Source organism: Semicossyphus pulcher, unplaced genomic scaffold (genome assembly GCF_022749685.1).
Source record: "Semicossyphus pulcher isolate SPU_LCO1_2020_fin unplaced genomic scaffold, fSemPul1.0.p SCAF_21, whole genome shotgun sequence".
In the NCBI taxonomy this organism is placed as follows: Eukaryota; Metazoa; Chordata; class Actinopteri; order Labriformes; family Labridae; genus Semicossyphus; species Semicossyphus pulcher.
Window position 1 is genome coordinate 1,731,172 of NW_027211695.1, and position 23,527 is coordinate 1,754,698.

At 42.7% G+C, this 23,527-nt stretch overlaps 2 protein-coding genes and 1 pseudogene across 3 annotated transcripts in view; all 3 read left to right on the forward strand.

Moving 5' to 3' along the window:
- LOC138600540 (NACHT, LRR and PYD domains-containing protein 12-like) overlaps positions 1–23,527 on the forward strand; it is a 154,961-nt gene that overhangs the window by 109,460 nt on the left and 21,974 nt on the right. Inside the window, exon 11 of the mRNA XM_069671983.1 lies at positions 17,562–17,735. Within this exon, the coding sequence (XP_069528084.1) occupies positions 17,562–17,735 (174 nt within the window). The remainder of the gene's footprint in view (positions 1–17,561; positions 17,736–23,527) is intronic.
- LOC138600545 (protein NLRC3-like) lies at positions 5,507–16,705 on the forward strand. Of its 2 annotated transcripts, none has more exons than XM_069671991.1 (6): positions 5,507–5,734; positions 12,436–12,531; positions 13,560–13,670; positions 13,796–13,874; positions 13,967–14,195; positions 14,398–16,705. In XM_069671991.1, the coding sequence occupies exons 2-6, from the start codon at positions 12,467–12,469 to the stop codon at positions 16,038–16,040; spliced, it is 2,127 nt and encodes a 708-aa protein (XP_069528092.1). In that variant the 5' UTR covers positions 5,507–5,734; positions 12,436–12,466; the 3' UTR covers positions 16,041–16,705. The 2 variants fall into 2 exon arrangements, with proteins under 2 accessions (XP_069528092.1, XP_069528091.1); XM_069671990.1 differs by lacking the exon at positions 5,507–5,734 and adding an exon at positions 9,559–9,595.
- Positions 20,250–23,087, forward strand: LOC138601102 (stonustoxin subunit beta-like; annotated as a pseudogene).

A 23,527-nucleotide genomic window follows, 5' to 3' on the forward strand; every position in this document is an offset into this window, starting at 1 on the left:
TCACCTGTGTGTTTCTGTCTCCACAGAGAGCTGACCACGTGGAAAGGTCAGTTTGTTCATCAGACTCTGCAGGAAGCTTCCAGAAACATGGAGCCACCACAGGGAAGAAGAAGAAGAAGAATGAGCAAAGACGAGCCTCCTGATCTGTCCGAATTAATGAACAATCTCAGTGAACATTCAGATTCATTCATTCACGGATTTGGAAGCAGTGAAAACAGGATGAGAGCGATTGTAACAAAGATAAAGGAGATCGCTGATGAAGTAGAAGAGACGCAGCGCACAGCAGATAAAGTCAGACTTGGAGGATTTGTATCTGCTGTTGCAGCCGGGTTAATTCTGGGTCTGGCAACCGGGGGGTTGGGCTTGTTAGTAGCAGCAGCAGCAGCAGGAGGTGCTGCTGTCGTTGGTACAAACATAAGAAAAAGATTCATAGAACGCGGAAGTGCAAAGGCCGTAGAAGAGCTGGGAACAGAGTTCATGAAGCTTGTTGAGCCGCTGAAGGAAACCCTGGAGGACATACAGACGACGTGTGAGAAGCTGGAGGAGGAATCCTCTGAAGGTCAGGCCGAGCGCGCTCTGGAAGGGATGGAGAAGTTTCAGAGGACTCTGAGACGAGTGGCTGAACTGAGAGCAGAGACTGAACAAGTTTTGGATGTAGCTGTAGATCTAAAGCAGATGATTGGTGACCTGCCGAGGCTCATTGTGAGCTTCTTCAGAGTCACTGCCGCACCTGAGGAGGATCAAAAGTTAACAGACGCCATCATCAAGTCAGCTGATCAGGTTGTTGTTACTTTTGATGAAATGAAACAGAGACTGATGGACCTAAAGAGTAGGGGTTGACCAGTTAACCCTCCATGGTTCACATGATGATGAAAAAAGTGTTGTTTTTGTCATAAAATCGACCAAATATTCTTAATCTAAAAAGGACCCCCCACAAACGTTTTCAGGGTACTTTTTGGGGTGCGTTGCTGTGAGGCAACTCTGTGCCATAATTGTAAGTAATGAAAAAAGAGAGTTATTGTTTTAAATGTGAACAAAACGTATATAAATTTAACAAACATGGAAAATACTTGATAGCCTCAGCAGGTTACAATCAGTGACTGTATATATAGATCCCGCACGCTGGCGTGTTTAACAGCAGAACAACTTCTTGTGTGAGGCTGAGGTTCACAAATATGTAAAGCTCACTGACTGTAGTGTTAGTGTTAGTTACGTCTCCTCTCGCCGTTCCTCCTCTACTCTGCTGCTCGGGAACAGAACGCTGCAGGAGCCCCATTTGTCCACAGAGCTGTCAATCATGAGGCCACACCCCCTTTTTATAGCATTAAATAACTAATTAAAAGTAAACTTTCTCATATTTGACGTGTATTTAGATTTTATAGTTTGACTCATGTCCCATCTGTTAACATGGAGGAGGCGGGCTTTATGAGCTATACTGCAGCCAGTCAGCAGGGGGCGACAGAGAGGGTTTGGCTTCACTTGTGTCAGCCATCTTTTTATACAGTCTATAGTTACAATCTGTGCCATTTGAAATGTTCCAACATAAAAAAAACTCTTTTCATAAGACTGCATGTCTGAATGATGCCTTCAGGCAACATTGTACCATTGTGGAGAAACCTCCTGGAATGAAGGAGTCGTTTATTTTAAGCATTAAAGTATTTGTTATTAGTATATATTCCTTATTTGTTATTTAATTTTATTGAGCCTTTATTTAAACAGGTAATTGAGACAAGCGGTATCAAGCGGGGAATTAAGCCGGACAGCTTTAAACTCTGTCGCCGTGTGTTCAGGTTGATGGGGCAGAGTAAGAAAAGGCCTTTTGACCGACTTCAGGACAGACCGGTGAAGTGATGAAACCCTGGGAACATAAGCTGTAGCAGCACAATACCAAAATGGTGACTCCATAATGGTACAGTGTTTTTGCATTTTAAGTTTCCATTGCTTAATTAACATAAAGTACGTTAACCTTTATGCTTCAGTAACAAAAAGTTCCTCTGAGACTGTTAGCAGACAAACATGTCTGCGTCTAAAAACTGCCATCAAATTTATTCATCAATATTTGTTTCCACTTTCACTGAACGAAATCTTTTCAGTAGCTTCAGTCCTGTTCATTAAAACCAAAACATTATACATTTTCAAAACTTACCTGACTTACCTTAAAAAATATCTAATTAACACAATGGGAGAAAAAGATATATATATATATATATTTATTTTTACAGTGTACTATTAAAAAACAAAAACAAACCAACTTGTTCCCTTAAGGACAAAAATGTCCACCTCAAAGAAACTGCCATCTAATGAATAAATATGCTCAGAGTCAGACGGTTGTTGATACTTTGGATGAAATGAATCACAAACTAGAGGACTTAGAGGATGATGGAAACCAGCTGCAGTGAGGAGCAGGAAGTTAGAACATTAAAACACTTGATTTGGAAGGAGGAGAAATGTTGTTTACTATAAAACAAGAGGTCATTTTACATCACAACAAACATGGAAATAGAAGAACTATAATATCGTACGTTGTTGTTGTTGTGGTTTCATACACTCTTTGTTCAGTTTTGTTAAATCTGGAGATAATATTCAATAACACTATTTTAATAATAGTAGTTTAATATTTTAATGTCATTTATAAATCATATTGTTTCCTTTTTTATTGTTGATTAAATGTATAAAGTTGTTATTTTTACTGTTTTAAGTCCTTTTGCACAATAATTTGTGTTTGATACAAACGTTCTTTTTATTCTGATGGTTTCTAATAATTTTCTCTTGTTAACTTGTTTCATTGAACTTGTGTTGAAATGATTTCTCTTGTTTGTTAACGTGTCAGAGTGTAAATAAACAACATGCTGTAAATAAAACACCAATAAACACTCGTTCCGTGTGGTGATTCACCTGTTCTTTAGGGGTGGGACAAAATATCGTCGTCCTGACTGGTGTGATCCAGTTATCGTATCGCTGCCGCCAAATATTGATATTTGAATTTCAATCACATTCTGCAGCCTAAACAGATCTCTCTGCCAATTTGAGTCACAAGTGAAAGTGAAATGTTTGTGGCTGCTCGAGTCAGGGCTTTCCAAGCGGTCTGAAGAGATTGTATGTAGAAATGTATTTGTGGGCTCGATGCCTCAGAGAATGAAATCCTCTTGGTTCTGTCAAACATCAGATGTAGAACGACTCGCTACCAATCCCAGCTCTGCAGACGCGGGAACACTTGTGTCCTCATGAGTTGTCGTTCTGTGTATTGTCCCGTCTTTTATCTGGACCTTGACTCTGTAATACAGTTTTGATTGATGTCTCACTGAAATCGTTGGAGTTGGCTGATTACACTAAAGTTCTCTGTTTGTCTGAAGAACGACAGGATGACTTCAGGGGACTTCTTTTTGAAACATGGAACTTTATAAACATATTTTGGGCTCTAAAAGACAAAAAGGTAAGAACAGGTTTAGAACTGTTTTTGTCTGTGACAGGCTTTAATTTAATTCAACATGACAGACAGGATCCCTTCAGAGACAGACCTTTCTGCTTCCTGTAAACCACAAACAGACGTCACGTCGCTCTCTTCAAACACACCAGACTCCATTCACAAAAGCAGTCATTTAACCTCACAGCACACAGGAGCTGCTGCTGCTTTTGCTGCATCGATCTTGTTGTGTTATTGTGAGACGTTGGTTTCTTAAAACGCAACTTTGAGTCCAACACAGAATAAAACAAACTCCAGGCAGCAGTGTTCAAACTTTCTCTCAGATTATCTGCTGATTTCTGCATTTTCGTAGTTCCCAACATGTGGACAGCAACTCCCATGATCCCCCGCTCCTTCATAACTTCACAATCAATGCGTGACTCCATGTTGACCCTCCAGGACGCCCTGCCCTCACCTCCCTGTGAGAACACACCTGTTAATGCAGCAGTGTGACAGCAGCGCCCTCGTGTGGACCGGCTGTGTAACTACAGTCACTGCTGCCTGCCTGCTGCTGCTCCAGTCTGTGCTGAGCAGAGTTTTTACTGTCATGTTCCACATGTATGTTGGTTATTTGATACGTTTGCCTGTTCGGAGACTACACAGAAGAACACATCTCGTGTGTCTGTTTAATCGGATTCTTCAGATCACTGATCAATTATTATGTAGACACAGACAGACAGAGAGACAGACAGTGATAATAATGTCAGTATGAGCAGTAGGACTGAAACATGTGGAACATAAACAGACCTCTCAGGTTTCATCAAAAGCTCAGAGTGAGATTTCATCTGTTCAGGCCGCAGTGACTCAAAATGTTGTAGTTTCACCCCCTCGGCCCCTCGCCCCCTCGGCCCCACCCAATTATTTTTGCTATTTAAAAACCAGTTCAATTTTTCATACTGTTCATAATTGACCAGCACAAATAGGAATGAAAACAATGGGCTAATTTGATAAGACAAATTGAATCAGCTGATTAACTGTTTTATTTTACATTTTAAGATGAACAGAACACTTTGACCCCAAATGAGCCCCTAGAAAACAGTCTTCAATTAAAAAGGTATTCAAACATCGTGAACCGTATAAGAAATATAACATATAATATAACATAATATAATATATCAAATATACATTCAAACATGAGATCTGCCTCTTACCTGCGACCAGTCCTACCTCACACTACCACTATTACATTTAGTTAAACATACAATATCAGGAATCTACCAATATATTTATTTTAATCTATTTGTCCTTCTTCTTATCACCTCCCCTTTTCCTCTCTCCTTACTCTATGCACACACAACACTAATTCCACACACAGAATCCATCGTAAATGGAACTGTACCGTATTTCGCACACTGAGTACTACAGTTGGCTAATTGAAGTTAGCAAATGGTAGCTGACTGTAAACCTCTGCTAGCCGTCTAAATCGATGGCGAACTTTCTGTTCAATCAATCACTGCAGAGGTGGCAAAAGTGCTCACACTCTGTCCTTAAGTAGAAGTCCTGATACTTGTGTGAAAAAAGACTCTGGTAAAAGTAGAAGTACTGATTCAACTCCTTTACTCAAGTGAAAGTAAAAAAGTACACGCTCTGAAATTTACTTCAGTACAAAGGAAAAAGTAAAAATGATTTTTTTTATGTCAATGATTCACAATACTTGTTTTGATAACTTGGCAAAATGAAAAACTAAAACTGAGTGCTGTCAGTCGATTAAATGTAATCTGGTTAATCAGTTTTAGGCTTTGATTAATCACGATACATTGCCTTTGTAAAATACCCCTCATCCATGCAAGTTACCAGTTACTTGACTAAAAAGTTATTGAATTACTTTATAAATGACTCCATGTTAAAGTGATTATTACTGTATAAAATTACGTTTTACATCAGTTTAAATATTTGCTTTAATTTGATCATTAAAGTTCACTATACAACTATATTATTGTTGCCTACCTACATTTTCTTTTTCTAGAATTTGCATTTGAACACACCATGATGACTTTTTTCGTTCACCGTCGCGTAATGGTCATTTTTCTGAGCCGACCTTGAACACATCATAATATCACCTTATGGCACCTCGGTTAGTTCGCTAAGTAGCTTTTATTCTGCGGATTTCAACACGGATAACTATTTTTAACTAACGAGACTTGCTGCAATGTTTGAGTGCACTTAAGGAGGCTGCTTTAAGCAGAACGAGCCATCAGACTGTTTCCTGCTTCAGGACTTTTTACTTTCACTTTCTTGTGACGCAGATCTGTTCTCCGTGTTGAAGCTTTGGTAAGTGACACTTTTCTCTGTTTTAAAGACTCTCAGATTAATTCAAGTGTAACAACAGCTGGATGCTAACAGTTAGCAACCGGGCTCACTGGCTGCTCTGAGAGCAGATAGTGTGCTGGGATCAGACCACTGCTCCTTCCTCTGCTCGATACAGGGAGAGAGCTGCGTCTGTATTTCACCATGCTAACAATGCTAATGCTAACCAGGGAGGAGGGGGAGGCTGTCCACATCAGACACGAAACTTAGGTGTTAATTATTAAAATAACTGGTGAAAGTAAACACAGACTGAATATTCACAGACGAAATGGGAGGGGGGAAGGGTGGCAAGTGTTGCAAACTTCCAATTAAAGGGTGAGGCCATATGTTACGTGGCTCTCGCTCCAGAGTGCGGTCGAGAAGTCGAAAGAAGTTACTCCCTCAGTCGACGACGGCGCTGCTCAGAGAACTCGACCGCACTTTGTGACTGATGTCACGTGGTTCTGTGGTGTGTTCTGTACCAGTTGAAGACGTGCGATGGAGGATCCACTGATCCCCATGTAAAGTGCATTACAGTAGTCTAGCCGAGTCGTCACAAAGGCGTGAATTACTGTTTCAAAGTGCTGTCTCTGGAGAAACGGTTTTATCTTTGCCAGCTGCCTTAACTGGAAAAAGCCTGTTTGCACCACAGCTTTAATCTGGCTGTCCAGCTTAAGTTCTGCGTCCACCTTTACCCCCAGATCATTTACAACAGGTTTGGCGACTGGGGGGGTAACAGAGGTGCCACCAAAGACCATCACTTCAGTCTTTTTTTCATTAAAATGTAAAAAGTTTAGAGCCATCCAGGCCTTGACATCATCTAAACAATTTAACAGTGGCTTAAGGGAGCATGAATCAGCCTTTTTAAGGGGGACATAGATCTGGCTGTCATCAGCATAACAGTGGAATAGAAAGCCGTGCTTCCTGAGAATAGAACCAAGTGGGAGAAGAGACAAGGAAAATAAAACAAAACTTCTCTGAAACGTGTTAAAACATAAAACAATTACATTTCTCAGTTTCAGCATTTGATGAACAGGAACGTTACTAAAATCACGAGCTGCAGGTTAGATGTCAATGGAGGCGGAGCCAACAGTCAGTCACACCTGAGAGAAGGTGTGTCTCACACAGTCATGTGATCACCTGTGTGTTTCTGTCTCCACAGAGAGCTGACCACGTGGAAAGGTCAGTTTGTTCATCAGACTCTGCAGGAAGCTTCCAGAAACATGGAGCCACCACAGGGAAGAAGAAGAAGGAGAGGGAGCAAAGACATGCCTCCTGATATGTCTGAATTAATGAAGAATCTCATCAAACATTCAGATTCATTCATTCAAGGATTTAGAAGCAGTGAAAACAGGATGAGAGCGATGGTAACAAAGATGAAGGGGGTAGTAAAAGAGATGCAGAGAAAAACAGATAAAGTCAGAACAACAGGAACCGTTGTTGGAGGAGTGGGAGTCGCTGCAGTCTGGATCATTTTGGCTCTGGCAACAGTGGGGGTGGGCAGCTTGTTAGCAGCAGGGGCAGCAGTAGCAGTAGGAGGGGCTGTTGTCGTTGGTGCAAAGCTATCAAAAAGAATCATAGAAAACGGAAGTGCAAAGGCCGTAAAAGGGCTGGGAACAGAGTTCATGAAGCTTGTTGATCCGCTGAAGGAAACCCTGGAGGACATACTGATGACGTGTGAGAAGCTGGAGGAGGAATCCTCTGAAGGTCAGGCAGAGCAAACTCTGGAAGGGATGGAGGAGTTTCAGAGGACTCTGAGACGAGTGGCTGAACTGAGAGCAGAGACTGAACAAGTTTTGGATGTAGCTGTAGATCTAAAGCAGATGATTGGTGACCTGCCGAGGCTCATTGTGAGCTTCTTCAGAGTCACTGCCGCACCTGAGGAGGATCAAAAGTTAACAGACGCCATCATCAAGTCAGCTGATCAGGTTGTTGTTACTTTTGATGAAATGAAACAGAGACTGATGGACCTAAAGAGTAGGGGTTGACCAGTTAACCCTCCATGGTTCACATGATGATGAAAAAAGTGTTGTTTTGGTCATAAAATCGACCAAATATTCTTAATCTAAAAAGGACCCCCCACAAACGTTTTCAGGGTACTTTTTGGGGTGCGTTGCCGTGAGGCAACTCTGTGCCATAATTGTAAGTAATGAAAAAAGAGAGTTATTGTTTTAAATGTGAACAAAACGTATATAAATTTAACAAACATGGAAAATACTTGATAGCCTCAGCAGGTTACAATCAGTGACTGTATATATAGATCCCGCACGCTGGCGTGTTTAACAGCAGAACAACTTCTTGTGTGAGGCTGAGGTTCACAAATATGTAAAGCTCACTGACTGTAGTGTTAGTGTTAGTTACGTCTCCTCTCGCCGTTCCTCCTCTACTCTGCTGCTCGGGAACAGGACGCTGCAGGAGCCCCATTTGTCCACAGAGCTGTCAATCATGAGGCCACACCCCCTTTTTATAGCATTAAATGACTAATTAAAAGTAAACTTTCTCATATTTGACGTGTATTTAGATTTTATAGTTTGACTCATGTCCCATCTGTTAACATGGAGGAGGCGGGCTTTATGAGCTATACTGCAGCCAGTCAGCAGGGGGCGACAGACAGGGTTTGGCTTCACTTGTGTCGGCCATCTTTTTATACAGTCTATAGTTACAATCTGTGCCATTTGAAATGTTCCAACATAAAAAAAACTCTTTTCATAAGACTGCATGTCTGAATGTTGCCTTCAGGCAACATTGTACCATTGTGGAGAAACCTCCTGGAATGAAGGAGTCGTTTATTTTAAGCATTAAAGTATTTGTTATTAGTATATATTCCTTATTTGTTATTTAATTTTATTGAGCCTTTATTTAAACAGGTAATTGAGACAAGCGGTATCAAGCGGGGAATTAAGCCGGACAGCTTTAAACTCTGTCGCCGTGTGTTCAGGTTGATGGGGCAGAGTAAGAAAAGGCCTTTTGACCGACTTCAGGACAGACCGGTGAAGTGATGAAACCCTGGGAACATAAGCTGTAGCAGCACAATACCAAAATGGTGACTCCATAATGGTACAGTGTTTTTGCATTTTAAGTTTCCATTGCTTAATTAACATAAAGTACGTTAACCTTTATGCTTCAGTAACAAAAAGTTCCTCTGAGACTGTTAGCAGACAAACATGTCTGCGTCTAAAAACTGCCATCAAATTTATTCATCAATATTTGTTTCCACTTTCACTGAACGAAATCTTTTCAGTAGCTTCAGTCCTGTTCATTAAAACCAAAACATTATACATTTTCAAAACTTACCTGACTTACCTTAAAAAATATCTAATTAACACAATGGGAAAAAAAGATATATATATTTATATATTTATTTTTACAGTGTACTATTAAAAAACAAAAACAAACCAACTTGTTCCCTTAAGGACAAAAATGTCCACCTCAAAGAAACTGCCATCTAATGAATAAATATGCTCAGAGTCAGACGGTTGTTGATACTTTGGATGAAATGAATCACAAACTAGAGGACTTAGAGGATGATGGAAACCAGCTGCAGTGAGGAGCAGGAAGTTAGAACATTAAAACACTTGATTTGGAAGGAGGAGAAATGTTGTTTACTATAAAACAAGAGGTCATTTTACATCACAACAAACATGGAAATAGAAGAACTATAATATCGTACGTTGTTGTAGGACAACAGTAGGACTGAAACATGTGGAACATAAACATGATGTCTGAGGGCCGACAGAAAGACGAGCAGGAAACAGAACGAGCCATCAGACTGTTTCCTGCGTCAGGACTTTTTACTTTCACTTTCTGTGGTTGTGACGCAGATCTGTTCTCCGTGTTGAAGCTTTGGTGAGTGACACTTTTCTCTGTTTTAATTATTAAGTTGTTAATTATTCAAATAACTGGTGAAAGTAAACAAAGACTGAATATTCACAGACAAAATGGGAGGGGGAAAGGGTGGCAAGTGTTGCAAACTTTGAACTTTGAATTATTATCTTTAATTTATTTGTATTAATATGACTGTAGTCTACTCTTGTTCTGTCTTACTATGAGCTTTAAGTAATGTGTGAAGCACACTAAACTGCGATCTAACACACTCCACCGTCGCAGATGATTATTTATTCATTGATCATATGACGGGCAAAATAATCTTATTTTCGATATAAGCCTCGTAAACGTCATTAAACAGAAGAAATATCACGTCATAGAGGCACGTGGGTTTTACACTTTAAAAGGCACTAATCTATATTAACTTAAAGTAGATACAAGTACAGTTTACAGTTTAAATTACACTACAATATGAGCTATGATTTATTGATAATTTGATCCGACTTTGAGTCATATTTAGAATATTTGCCACCCTCCTCTTATATTAATCCACATGAAGTTTTATTGCTGTCACAAGGATGTGACAGAGCCACATTGAAGAAAAAAGTGTCAAATGAATGGTCATTAGAAGGGTATTAAAACTAAGACACTAAGAGTGATAATGTTTGTTTTGCCTTTTAGTGCTATGAAAATTAAACTGTCCACTGTAAGTTAAAAGGATGTGGGTATGTGCCAGTTAAGAGGTATGTCTGTGCCGAGGTGATAAAGGGGGGTGTGACGTAGACGAAGGAGGAGATTCGGCGCGGCAGGGTTGAATTGGTGAGCGTCAGGCGAGAGTCTGCAGCTGCCCTTTACGACACAGTCTATTCAAATTGTGGAAAAATGTAATGAAGGAATTGACTTTTGAATGTACTGTGAGGGAAAGTTAAAGGAATATTATTCGAGCTCTCCGTTCCGGCATCTCCCGCGGCTGAACGCAGCATGAGGCAACAAGAACAAAGACTTTGGGATTACTCTTCCTCCGGATTCTTGGTGAGATCTTTCCTTTGTTGTCTGGATTTTGAATACTGGTACCAGTCGCGCTCGATCGTTTTTTGTGGATTATATTTGGTTTTGTGAGCGAACTGAAGGATTTTTGTTTTGGGGACAAACGGGCGACGGCATCGACGGATTTATTGTTTGTTTTCGGGGTGGGAAAAGAAGGACCAAAAGTGACTATTCGAGTGAACTTTCGTTCAATTAAGTTCATATTTCGTTAGATTTGGACTTTTAGTTGGTTGTGAATATATATTGGACTGATTTAGAGAGTTATTGTTGTTGTAATTACATTTTTATTTGTCGCATTGAGCTGGGTGAAGCATATTTCTGTGAGTGACGCATATTGCTCTAATCACCTGAGTAGCCTGTCAATACCTATTAAAAAGGGTGAAACTTATTTCATCTTGATATTTTCTCTGATACCTGTTTACATTTTTGATTAAAAAGGTTATAGGTTTTCTTTTCTTCTAAAAGAACCCGTGAGCGTTGAACCTCGATAAAATAAAAAGGTCGAGTGTTCCAAGGAATTATGGGTCATTATTTTCTTGTCTCCTTCTGTAATGTGTTGTCCAGTGTCTCCTTAAAGGAGACGATGAAGGAAGCAACGAAGCTCCTCTTGTGTGGGGTGCAGCAAGATTAGGAGATCAATATATAAACAAAATCACAAGAGGGAATATATCTGAAGTAGGGTTGTCGACACCACGGTAAAAGAAAAGTAGAAACACATTTTCTAAACTATTGGTTTATTTTATTTTATTTTATTTTATTTTTTTATTTTTTTTTGTCGGTTTGTTTTTTTCTGTTCAATGTCACTATCTTGTTTGTCATGTTAATCCACAACAAACTAAAATAAAAAATGATGAGAAAGATTATGATTGCAGTGTTGCCGCTACATACATTTATTATTGCCGCCGCTTCTTCAGATTTCTATAACGTGTCCTGAAGTTGCAATTAAGGACTCTGCAGAGATGTCCGCTCCAGATGTTCGGCCGTCCGCCCGCTCTCCTCGTTGAGTCAGAGCACTGAAACAGTGACAGGAGTCACAGGATATCAATCACACGTGAAGTCGTTGCAACCAAATAAACAACAACATTGATTGTTGCTGTTTATGTATGTCCAGAGTAACAATTTGAAGTTCTAACTAAAGTGACTAAAATGAAGCCTCCTTTGATTGGATCAAACTTGATTGATGTCAGAACAAAGTGAGACGTTTGAGCAGAACAACACGTTCAGACGGAGTTGAAATAAAGACGTTACAAGTCCATTCAACGAAGACACACCTGCTTCTTCTTCTGCTCCTCTTTCAGCCCACATGGCTCCTGGTGACTCACAGGCTGAATGTTGAAGGAAGTTATTAGAAGAAGTGTAGAAATGTTGTCGGGCTAACTCAACTGTTGGCACGGCTCCAGTTAAACTGTTGCCGGGCAGAGTTTGTGATGTCAGCTCTCCTTTCTGATTGGTTCATAACGGCTCATTTCTGACTGTTACACGACTTGAATCCGTAATCTTTACACACACGTTACAAACTGCACACGTCACTGTGGTCCAGGGATCTTTATTAGAACATGAACTGTAGATCAGAATGTGTGTAAAATATTGACATGTTAAACAGCAGTTCTTCCTCCTGTAAACTCATTAAGTCATTAAACCCTGAGATACCTGATCAGTCAGCTGTTAGCAGGATTTCTGCTCCTCACACAAACTGTGTCAAAAAAGAATCAGCTCACATCTTCAGTTAAAACACTTCCACGTAGGATCCACCTGTGTATCCTCGCTCTTCTCTCCTCCTAAAGCCTCTTCTCTCCTCTCCTTGTCTCCTCCAGGTGTATTTAAGAAATACGCAGATCCTCCATCATGGCGGAGGGGGAAGGATATCCGGGTCAGCGGAGGAGAAAGGATGTTAAGGAGGAAGGATTAATGTAATAAGATGCACCCAAACTGTCCATTTCACAGCTCAGCACTGACTTCACTCACACTCACTGTCACACCTGCTGCTGAACAGGTGAACAACAGCTCACTGTAACTAATAATGTTGTTTGTTTGTATCAGGACGCAGAAGCAGAGACCAGACTCTCCTGGACCCAGCTGTGTGTCCCTGCAGAGTGACCGGTCTATTGGTCGCTTAATTGACTTTAAAGGAGACCAACCTGCTGATGGAAGGTAAGAATGTACTAAAGCTATTAACATGTGAGCATCACTGTCTTTAATGCAACTTCATTTTTTAAACAAGCGCAATAGCAGCTAGTCCAAAAAATAATCCATATCATGCGTAATGGCTCCAGTCCGTCTTCACGCGGGGAACAATGTGGCCGTGTGTCCATGCCTTGCACAGCCCCGCACTGACTGGTCTCCTGACTATAATAATGATGAAAATATATTATTCACAGGTGCATTCACGGATGTTTTTACAGACAAACACATTTTTGATCGTGATCAGTGTAAACACAGAGCGTGACAGCCCTATAATACTGCACAGCAGTTACCACCAGCTCTCTGCAGACTATAATATTACTCTTACTGCGCGTTGCCGTTAGTGCTTTTGTTTCTGAATTAGGTGCGTTTTGCCACGAGGCTCATTTACATAGAAAGGACCCAATTTTTGGGCGCGAATGTCTGAATCATGATTCATTTAAATACGTGCACACAGCACGGGAGCAGAGACGCTGTTTGCTCTGCAGCACACTCTGGGGTGCATTTGACCCTCTGCGTGTGCTTGGAGAATGAGGCAGAGCCTCTTTTCTTATTTGCACAGGTTTAGGGCGCAAAAGCTGTGCAGTCCTATATTGAATTCCCCACTAAGGTATTATCAATAATTCATTTCACTTTTGAATTAATCAGACAAGTTAAAGGAGGAGTTAGACTTTCTCCAGCTTCAGTTTTCTGACGGTCACACCTGCTGCTGAACAGGTCAACAACAGCTCACTGTAACTAATAATGTTTGTATCAGGACGCAGAAGCAGAGACCAGACTCTCCTGGACCCAGCTGTGAGTCCCTGAAGAGTGACTGGTCTATGGGTCGACCTGTTGACTTTAAAGGTGACCAACCTGCTGATGGAAGGTAAGAATGTACTAAAGCTATTAACATATGACCTACATTCATGCTCTGTAATTTCATACTCATGTCAGAACACCTTTTGTAATCTGTGTCAGTAAATGTCCTTAAACTTGATGTTTCCTCCACAGAGTTCAGCAGGAGAGCTCAGAGGTTCACAGAGATCAGTCAGCCCAGCAGCATCAAGCCGACCTGGACTCCACATTTATGGTGTGTAGCATCCGTCTCCATGCTGCCCTCAGACTGACTGATGAATCTGTTGTTGTGTTCTACCAGTTTAAATGTTTCTTATTCTGTTCCAGCTGCTGGAGGAGAACATCGTCACATTTGTGAAACGTGAGCTGAAGAAGATCAAGAGGGGTCTGAGTCCGGATTCCCCAGCATGCCTAGAGATTCAGGAGGAGGACGAGGAGGTTCTGGACAGTAAGGAGGAGGAGCAGAGGAGGAGCAGCAGAGAGGCATTTCTGAAGATCACTGTGCACTTCCTGAGGAGAATGAAGCAGGAGGAGCTGGCTGACTGTCTGCAGAGCAGTAAGAGAGCTTTTACAGATTACAGGTTTTTTTGGACATTTCCAAACGCTGCTTTAACATGTTGCACAGATCTGTATCAGATCAGATCATGATCGTCCCTAATGAGCTGAAAAAGCTGAGGACGAAGTCAAACTGCACAGCCACACTTTATTAAGATCTGCAGGATCCACTTATTGACATCATTTGTTGTTTGTTCATTCAGGAACTGTTGCTGCAGAGTGCCGACAGAAACTCAAGTCTAACCTGAAGCAGAAGTTCCAGTGTGTGTTTGAGGGGGTCACTAAAGCTGGAAACCCAACCCTTCTGAATCAGATCTACACAGAGCTCTACATCACAGAGGGAGGGACTGGAGAGGTCAATGATGAACATGAGGTCAGACAGATCAAATCAGCATCCAGGAAACCAGACAGACCAGAAACAACCATCAGACAGGAAGACATCTTTAAAGCCTCACCTGGAAGAGATGGACCAATCAGAACAGTGATGACAAAGGGAGTGGCTGGCATTGGGAAAACAGTCTTCACACAGAAGTTCACTCTGGACTGGGCTGAAGGCAAAGCCAACCAGGACATACAGTTCATGTTTCCCTTCACCTTCAGAGAGCTGAATGTGCTGAAAGAGAAGAAGTTCAGCTTGGTGGAACTTGTTCATCACTTCTTCACTGAAACCAAAGAAGCAGGAATCTGCAGGTTTGAAGAGTTCCAGGTTGTGTTCATCTTTCACGCTCTGGATGAGTGTCGACTTCCTCTGGACTTCCACAACAATGAGATCCTGACTGATGTCACAGAGTCCACCTCAGTGGATGTGCTGCTGACAAACCTCATCAGAGGGAAACTGCTTCCCTCTGCTCGCCTCTGGATAACCACACGACCTGCAGCAGCCAATCAGATCCCTCCTCAGTGTGTTGACATGGTGACAGAGGTCAGAGGGTTCACTGACCCTCAGCAGGAGGAGTACTTCAGGAAGAGATTCAGAGATGAGGAGCAGGCCAACAGAATCATCTCCCACATCAAGACATCCCAAAGCCTCCACATCATGTGCCACATCCCAGTCTTCTGCTGGATCACTGCGACAGTTCTGGAGGACGTGTTGAAGACCAGAGAGGGAGGACAGCTGCCCAAGACCCTGACTGAGATGTACATCCACTTCCTGGTGGTTCAGTCCAAACTGAAGAACATCAAGTATGATGGAGGAGCTGAGACAGATCAACACTGGAGTCCAGAGAGCAGGGAGATGATTGAGTCTCTGGGAAAACTGGCTTTTGAGCAGCTGCAGAAAGGAAACCTGATCTTCTATGAGTCAGACCTGACAGAGTGTGGCATCGATATCAGAGCAGCCTCAGTGTACTCAGGAGTGTTCACACAGGTCTTTAAAGAGGAGAGAGGACTGTACCAGGACAAGGTGTTCTGCTTCATCCATCTGAGCGTTCAGGAGTTTCTGGCTGCTCTTCATGTCAGTCTGACATTCATCAACTCTGGAGTCAATCTGATGTCAGAAGAAACAACTAAATCCGGGAGGTCTAAAGCAAAGAGAAAAAAATCTGATCCAACGTGTTTCTACCAGAGTGCTGTGGACAAGGCGTTACAGAGTCCAAATGGACACCTGGACTTGTTCCTCCGCTTCCTCCTCGGTCTTTCACTAGAGACCAATCAGAATCTCCTACGAGGTCTGCTGACACAGACAGGAAGTAGCTCACAGACCAATCAGGAAACAGTCCAGTACATAAAGACAACGATCAGCAAGAATCTGTCTGCAGAGAAAAGCATCAATCTGTCCCACTGTCTGAATGAACTGAATGAGGGGTTCCCACACTTTTCCATGCCGAGGTCCCCCAAACAGCATTAGCTTCTGGCCGGGGACCCCCAAACCCACAGACAATGCTACAAAATATGTAAAGAAACATCAACTTTTAGAATGTATTTTCTTACTTTTATTCACTATTTTTTTAGCACGAGCAATGTGGTATGAGGCTAAAAATGATGCCTTCAGGGCCCGCTCGGGCACGGTAGCTTGCTGTGTGAATGCAGCAGATTGCCTGACCAAATGCTCTTCCTTAGGTCTGAAGAAGTCTACTGTTTTATCGGCCTCTGCCGGATGTTTTTGCATGAAGTGACGCTGAAGTTTTGAAGGTTTTAAACACTCGTTTGAGAGGGTCTCCAGACAGAGGACGCTTTTCGGGCAATCATTTTTCTGTATTGATGTAAAGCCATACTTAATGTATGCTGCCTCCTATTTTCGGATTTTAGTTGGCCATGAATTCATAGGTTTTGCAGCAGAGTCCTCCATGGCAGGGCTGTTGGTCTGCTCCTTCGGTCTATTTGTTGTCCAAAACCTGTCCATTTTGCGCTAGCTAGCTAAACGCAAGCTTGAGGAGCAGAGCAGCTTGATAACAACCGCCAGGTCTACACAGATTATGATGTCGTTATGACGTCGTCATGCCGAATTTGCAGCTGAATTTGAGAATTCGAGATTACGGCAGTTTACGAGTTGTACGTTTCAGGACAAAATATATATATATTTTTTTGCATTTTTTTTCTTATCTTCCCTCCAATTTCCTGAGGCCCCCCTAGCGGCCCCCACTTTGAAAACCACTGATCTAGTGGAGCAGATCCAACAGTCCCTGAGATCAGGACGTCTCTCCACAGAGAAACTGTCTCCTGCTCAGTGGTCAGCTCTGGTCTTCATCTTACTGTCATCAGAAAAAGATCTGGGCGTGTTTGACTTGAAGAAGTTCTCTGCTTCAGAGGAGGCTCTTCTGAGGCTGCTGCCAGTGGTCAAAGCCTCCAACAAAGCTCTGTATGTGCACACATCACTATCCAGGTTTAAAAGGTATAATCTCGAAGATTTCCATTTAAATAAATGTCTGTTAAGTCTCTATCTATCGCAGAATCTATCGCTACAATGGTGTTTGAGCCTACTGATGAAAGCCTTTGCATCTGCAGTATATAGTATTATTATGGACTGGGTGTCTGTGGCGACATTCGTGTAAAGAATCACAAGCGGCGCCCAGTTAGTGACGCGTTTCCCATCAGCCAGCAGTGGTTGGTCTGCCAGAGAGGGTAGGCGGAGCTAAGCGGCTGCTTTTCCGCTCTCTGCAAGTGTTGCGAGTAAACAGTAATCTACTATGGCTGAACAAACAAAGAAAGATGGATGACTACAGATACAACTTCAACAAGAAGTGAAAATCCAAAGAACCAACCGGCGCCAACCGTGGACGTCTGGTTAAACTGGGAAGTGTCATTCTGCAATTTCTGTTGAGCCAGAGAGCATTGAACTGAAATCTTCGAGATTAGACCTTCAATATAGCCTTTCTGAAAAAATGAAAGAGTGACTGTTCGTGATTGCTTTCTCGTGATTCTCTTTCAGGCTGAGTGGCTGTAAACTGTCAGAGAAAAGTTGTGAAGCTCTGGCTTCAGTTCTCAGCTCCCAGTCCTCTGATCTGAGAGAGCTGGACCTGAGTAACAACAACCTGCAGGATCCAGGAGTGGAGCTGCTTTCTGCTGGATTAAAGAGTCCACACTGTACACTGCAAACTCTCAGGTAATGATTCAACAATTCTTACAGGTTAACTTAGTAAACTTTCTTTACATTTCTGGAGTTGATTGATGATGATTTGGCTGGTTGTGAACATTTTACAAACAAGTTATGCCAGGCAGCCAGTACAAGTATGACATCAGAGCTCTGACTGAATCAATTATCTTTTTAGTAATATAGTGCCAGAGTGTACTCTGTGTTATATTATTTACAGAGACACAACATGAATCCACCATGAGATAGAAACACTTCTTTTGTGTGTGTGTGTGTGTGTGTGTGTGTGTGTGTGTGTGTGTGTGTGTGTGTAGTCTGTCAGGCTGTCTGATCACACAGGAAGGCTGTGCTTCTCTGGCCTCAGCTCTAAGCTCCTCCCACCTGAGAGAGCTGGACCTGAGCAACAATCATTTAGGAGAACCAGGAGAGAAGCTGCTGTATGCTCGACTCGAGGATCCACGCTGCAAACTGGAGACACTGAGGTACCTTCAGACAGACAGACAGACGCTCTCGCGCTGTCTCTAACTGAGAAACTCTGGTTCATGTTTAATGGTGGATGAGTGAAGGTGTGATGTAGATTCTGACTTCAGGTACTTTCTCACTCCTGGAAATGTCCGCACATTACCCAGAGGAGATGCATGTGAAAACACAAATGCCTGAATCAGTTTGTGGCGATCTGCCAATAATGTTTGACAGGTTTTTGCTTTGCTTAAAATTCAATCGGCAGTTTTAAATTTGAGGTATATAAATATCTAGGGATATTCTATATCCTAGGGTACACGGTAGCTCAGTCTGTAGGGACATGGCTTGGGTGCCAGAGGGTGGCCGGTGCAAGTCCTGCTAAAAGTGTGGAACTCGGGCTGGTAGCTGGAGAGGTGCAAAGTCCTTTCCTGGGCACTGTCAAAGTGTCCTTGAGCAATGCACCTAATCCCCAACTGCTCGGGGCGCTTGTTCATGTGCAGCGCCCTCACTCTCACATCTCTCCATTAATGCATGTCCTTGGTTCCTGTGTGTGCATGTGTGTATTTTGGGCCTTTGTGTGTGTGGCATGTTTGTACTAACAGAGTGAAAAACAAGATTAGGTCTAAACCTAGTATGTGGCTGACCGCATCAGGTCAATGTGCGCTTTTGTGGGCAACACTGTGTAGGGATCCGTGCAGGTGAAGAGGAAAACAGCCGGAGTCGACAAGCTTCTGGTGGCAGAGGAGACGTTGTTTGTGTCGGTCCTTCTGCAGGTGACGAGTTGCGGTGCAGCGATGCGTTCAAGTTACTGAGAAAAAGTAGGAACTTTTAAAAACTGCCCCGTTTAATCAGCGTGGAGCTGCTTGTGCGCTGGTGGAGTTAAAGTTAACTTGAACAAGAAAAATGACCTCCCACAGGACTCAAGTCGCTGTGGAAAGGCTAAAAGGGAAAAAGTACCTCCTAATGCAACTCTGGCTACACATGAAAGGCAGAGATATGTGGATTTCACTGCCCTTTATAACCTGCATGAAATCCTAGCCGTGTCACAGGGACCCCCTGGGATGCCCTCGGCTTTCCTCCAATGAAACGGGGGAATTTTGCTCTCCCCTCCACTTCACACTTAGGTGTGAAGGAAGGAGCATTCTGGGATACTAAGGCCATGTCCACACGGAGACGGAGCCGACTTCGTTTTGAAAAAGATTTCCGTAAACACGGCGCCGTCTCAGTAAATGTTTGCGTCCCCACGAAACCGCTGAAACGCTGTATTATATACAACTGGCCTGTGGGTGGCGCTGTAACGCAGCCACACAAATACAACAAACCGGAGAAGAAGAAATAGAGCATGCGTACAAGTGTCGATGGTGTAAAATATGAGTGGAACTAGAAAAGAGACCTTTGTGTGGACTGACGACGAGGTTGAACTTCTGCTTCGGGTCTGCAGAACGAGCGCGACACTGTAGTCCGCCATAGTTGTTGTTGTTGTTGGTGGTGGTGGGGTTAGCGCATGCGCGACGTACGGATTCGTGCGCGATTCAAGAAAGATCCGTATAGGCTGTACACACGGCAACGCCAGGGTGGCGTTTAGGGATTTATCCACTCTGGGAGGCGATTTGAAAAATTAGCGTATACGGGCTCCTGAAACGCCGGTTCCGTGTGGACAAAACGACCATACGACAAAAAACTTTGGCGTTTACTCCTAAACCCGTCTCCGTGTGGACATGGCCTGAGTCTTTATGGTGTTTTAGTACCCTTATCAGGCTCCTCATCTCCCAAGTAGGCCTCTCCCTTGTTTGAGCCACATGGTGAGGTCCCAACAACTGGAAGCGTGGCCTGTGCGTGACGGCTGCAGGACGTGTTCATTTCATTTGAAATGCATGAACACAGATGAGAGTCTTCACGCTGCTGGCGTGACACGCGCGTATCTCGCGCGACTCGCGCTGAAAATGTAGAGAATAGGAGGCTCGCCTATTTTTACCACGAGCCGCACACGGTTCTCGTTGTGATGAGTCCTATCGCTCTCTGACAGCGATATTAACGTCTCTTCCTGTAGTTAAAGTCACAGGCATGGAGAGTAAAGTAGCTCAACGCTTCCAGTAAGTTTTTTCAAAGTAAAAGCCCGATCTGGAAATCTGACTCCCCTCGTTTGTACACAATGCTTTGTAAGTGTTTCCCGGGCTGTTTTTTTTACTTTATTTGTAACTTTTCCAGGAAGTTATTTGATGGATGAAGTCACTCACAGGCTCCTTATTGCGGTTCCTGCTTAATTTTCTTTGAAATAAAAATGTAGTCATAAGTCTCCCGCAGGCCATAAGTATATATGTTAGTAAAAATAAATAAATAACATAATGTTACAGACGTAACTTGGGTGCTATCTTTCCCTCTCTCACCCTCGCTCGCTCTCCGTCTCGGCTCATACGTTGTTTTCGCTGTGTGTTAATTAAGTTCGTGTTTCTAATATAAACAAGGTCGTTTTCTGTTAAGACCAACCCACGGAAACCTTTAAAACAAAGACCAGAAACTACCCCTGGATATGTGGGCTGCGGACGTAGGTGACGACAGCGGAGGAGCAGTGGAGGAGTAGGCTCGCCTACTCCCCGAACAAAGTATCCAGAGCCATGTAGAGAGAGAGTCACGTCAGTGGAGGTCCAATATGCTCCATGATCCGCCATTGCGATGTCGCAACTCTCTCTCTCCATGGCTCTGAAAGTACCGTCAGTCACTCACTCACTCACTCACTCACTCACTCACTCAGTCACATACAGACTCATGTGTAGGGCTGACCCCGGGGATTAATAAAGAGTCCATTCTTCTATTGTTTTCCACTCCGTCTTTGAATGTACGTCCAAATTACACGTAGTATTGACATCAACACAAACCATCATCAAGGTGAGCACATGTGAACACAGCTTCTGTTTCTTCCTTCAGGTTGGACCATGGTGGACTTCACAGACTGAAACCTACTCTGAGGAAACGTGAGCGCGTTTTAAGTTTGATTCATGAGAACACAGCTGCACATGCTCAGTGATGAATTTCAATCAGTGCTGTCAAACAGTATTCTAAGTTTGATTGACTCTCAGTAACTGTCAGTAAAGTTGTTCTTGAATGAACAGATGATAACCTGCAGCTGTGTCGTGTCTCCTTCTCTCCATCAGACGCCTGTGAGCTGGAAGTGGACACAAACACAGTGAACAGAAAACTCAAACTGTCTGACAACAACAGGAAGGTGACACGGGAGGAGGTTCAGTCATACCCTGATCATCCAGACAGATTTGACACCTGGCCTCAGCTGCTGTGTAGGACTGGTCTGACTGGTCGCTGTTACTAGGAGGTCGAGTGGAGCGGAAGGGTTAAAGTATCAGTGAGTTACAGAGGAATCAGCAGGAGAGGAGGCAGTGAGGACTGTGTGTTTGGATGTAATGATCAGTCCTGGAGTCTGTTCTGCTCTGATGGTGGTTACTCTGTCTGGCACGGTAACAGAAGAACACAACTCCCTCTCTCCTCCTCCTCCTCCTCCTCCTCCTCCTCCTCTGGTAGAGTAGCAGTGTATGTGGACTGTCCTGCCGGCACTCTGTCCTTCTACAGAGTCTCCTCTGACACACTGACCCACCTCCACACCTTCAGCACCACCTTCACTGAACCTCTGTATCCTGGGTTTAAAGTGTGTTCAGATTCCTCAGTGACTCTGTGTAGGTCAGAGGAACTCTGCTGACTGAACTGAAGGCTTAAATCAAGAAGAAACTGGACTTGGTTGAACAGGTCCATTAACCAAACGTTGTCACGGAGGGTTCTGGTAATATCACAAAGGCAGCAGAAAGTATGATCCCTACATTAAAGCATAACTTGTCAGCTTTACTCTCTGTGGAACGTTTGTTCTTCTGACTACAGTGAAGAACATTACGAAAGAAAGGAATGATCTTGTACATAGTGTGAAATGTAGTATCCTGTAGGGCTGTGCCATATCATATCGTTCACATTATACTGGTATAATTTTTTTTTACATGATAAGAAAGTGTCACGTGTTTCTTCTGTTCTTATTTTGTTTCGTTAGTTGTTTTTTATAATGTAAAGTGACTTTGAGTACCATGAAAAGCGCTATATAACTAAAACGTATTATTATTACTATTATTAAGAAAGTCCTGCTTCTTATTTCCTGTTCCTAGAATGTGAACATTTACATAAAGTTTGAATTTTTGAACATTAGGAGTTAACTGATAATAACCAATCTGTATGTTTTTATTATACTTTCCTTTAAGTTTAATATTTCATGTTTAGGTGAAGAATAGCCTATTTTGGTCATTTTTTGATAAACATGTACTGTCACTTTAAGAGAGCGCACCCCGGTGCATGTACTTCTGTGACGCTGTTGTACGCTGGCAGTGTGTAGAGGCTAGACTAGCTGTGGAGTCACACGGGTTTTATACCGTGTCCTGTCCTGTCACGTTTTCTGTTCAGTGGATTAACATACTTGTGACACATGTGGAATAAAGTTTTGTGTTTTCTCAACTCTACAACGGAAACCGAGTGGATTTGTAAAACTTCAGCGATTGGACACGTGTAAGCCAAGGCTACCAGCTAGGTCATGTTTTCTGCGGTAACACTCTGACATGAAGTGGTTGAGAGTAAATACACACTAGCACTGTGCGGTCTATCACATTAAAAACACAATGCAGCATTTTTAACGGGACTCGTCGCTCCGTCAACAGTCAAACACAATACAGCAGATTCCACTGATAATAATGAACACACTGTAACACTGTCTCTGCCCAGACTAAAGCCACTTACTTGGGATGGCTCTCTGTAGCCACCTGTGTGTTCGGCCCGGTGTTGGGCGGGGTCCTCAGCTTGAACACGGGTGGATCCGTGGACGTGTTGTCCGATGGTTTGGGCTGATAAGAACAGCTGACGAGTTAAAGGAGAGCAGAGAGCAAACCCTAAAGAGTGGAAAATAATAAACATTACTATTAATACAATTATTAATTCACTGTTTGTGTTTGATCTCTCAGATAGAGAGCTGCAGGTGAGCATTATCACCTTACAAATATAGTGATATGTGATATGATAGTCTCATTTTTGTTTTTTGACAAAACCAACATTAGATGAATTTTAACGGACTTACTGAAGCACACTTCGCCCAACATATTGTAAATACGAAATACACACTCCTACAGCATTCCTCAGTTCGGTCCAAGCGTTACAAACGCAACGAATGCCTCCTGCTCGTGAACAGACCGGAAGCACTATACACAGAGCTAATGCAGCATCTTGCTAGCTTACCCACACTCGCCTTAACAAAAGTACAAAAGGAGGTTATAAAATGACTCCATATTAATACACATAAGGAA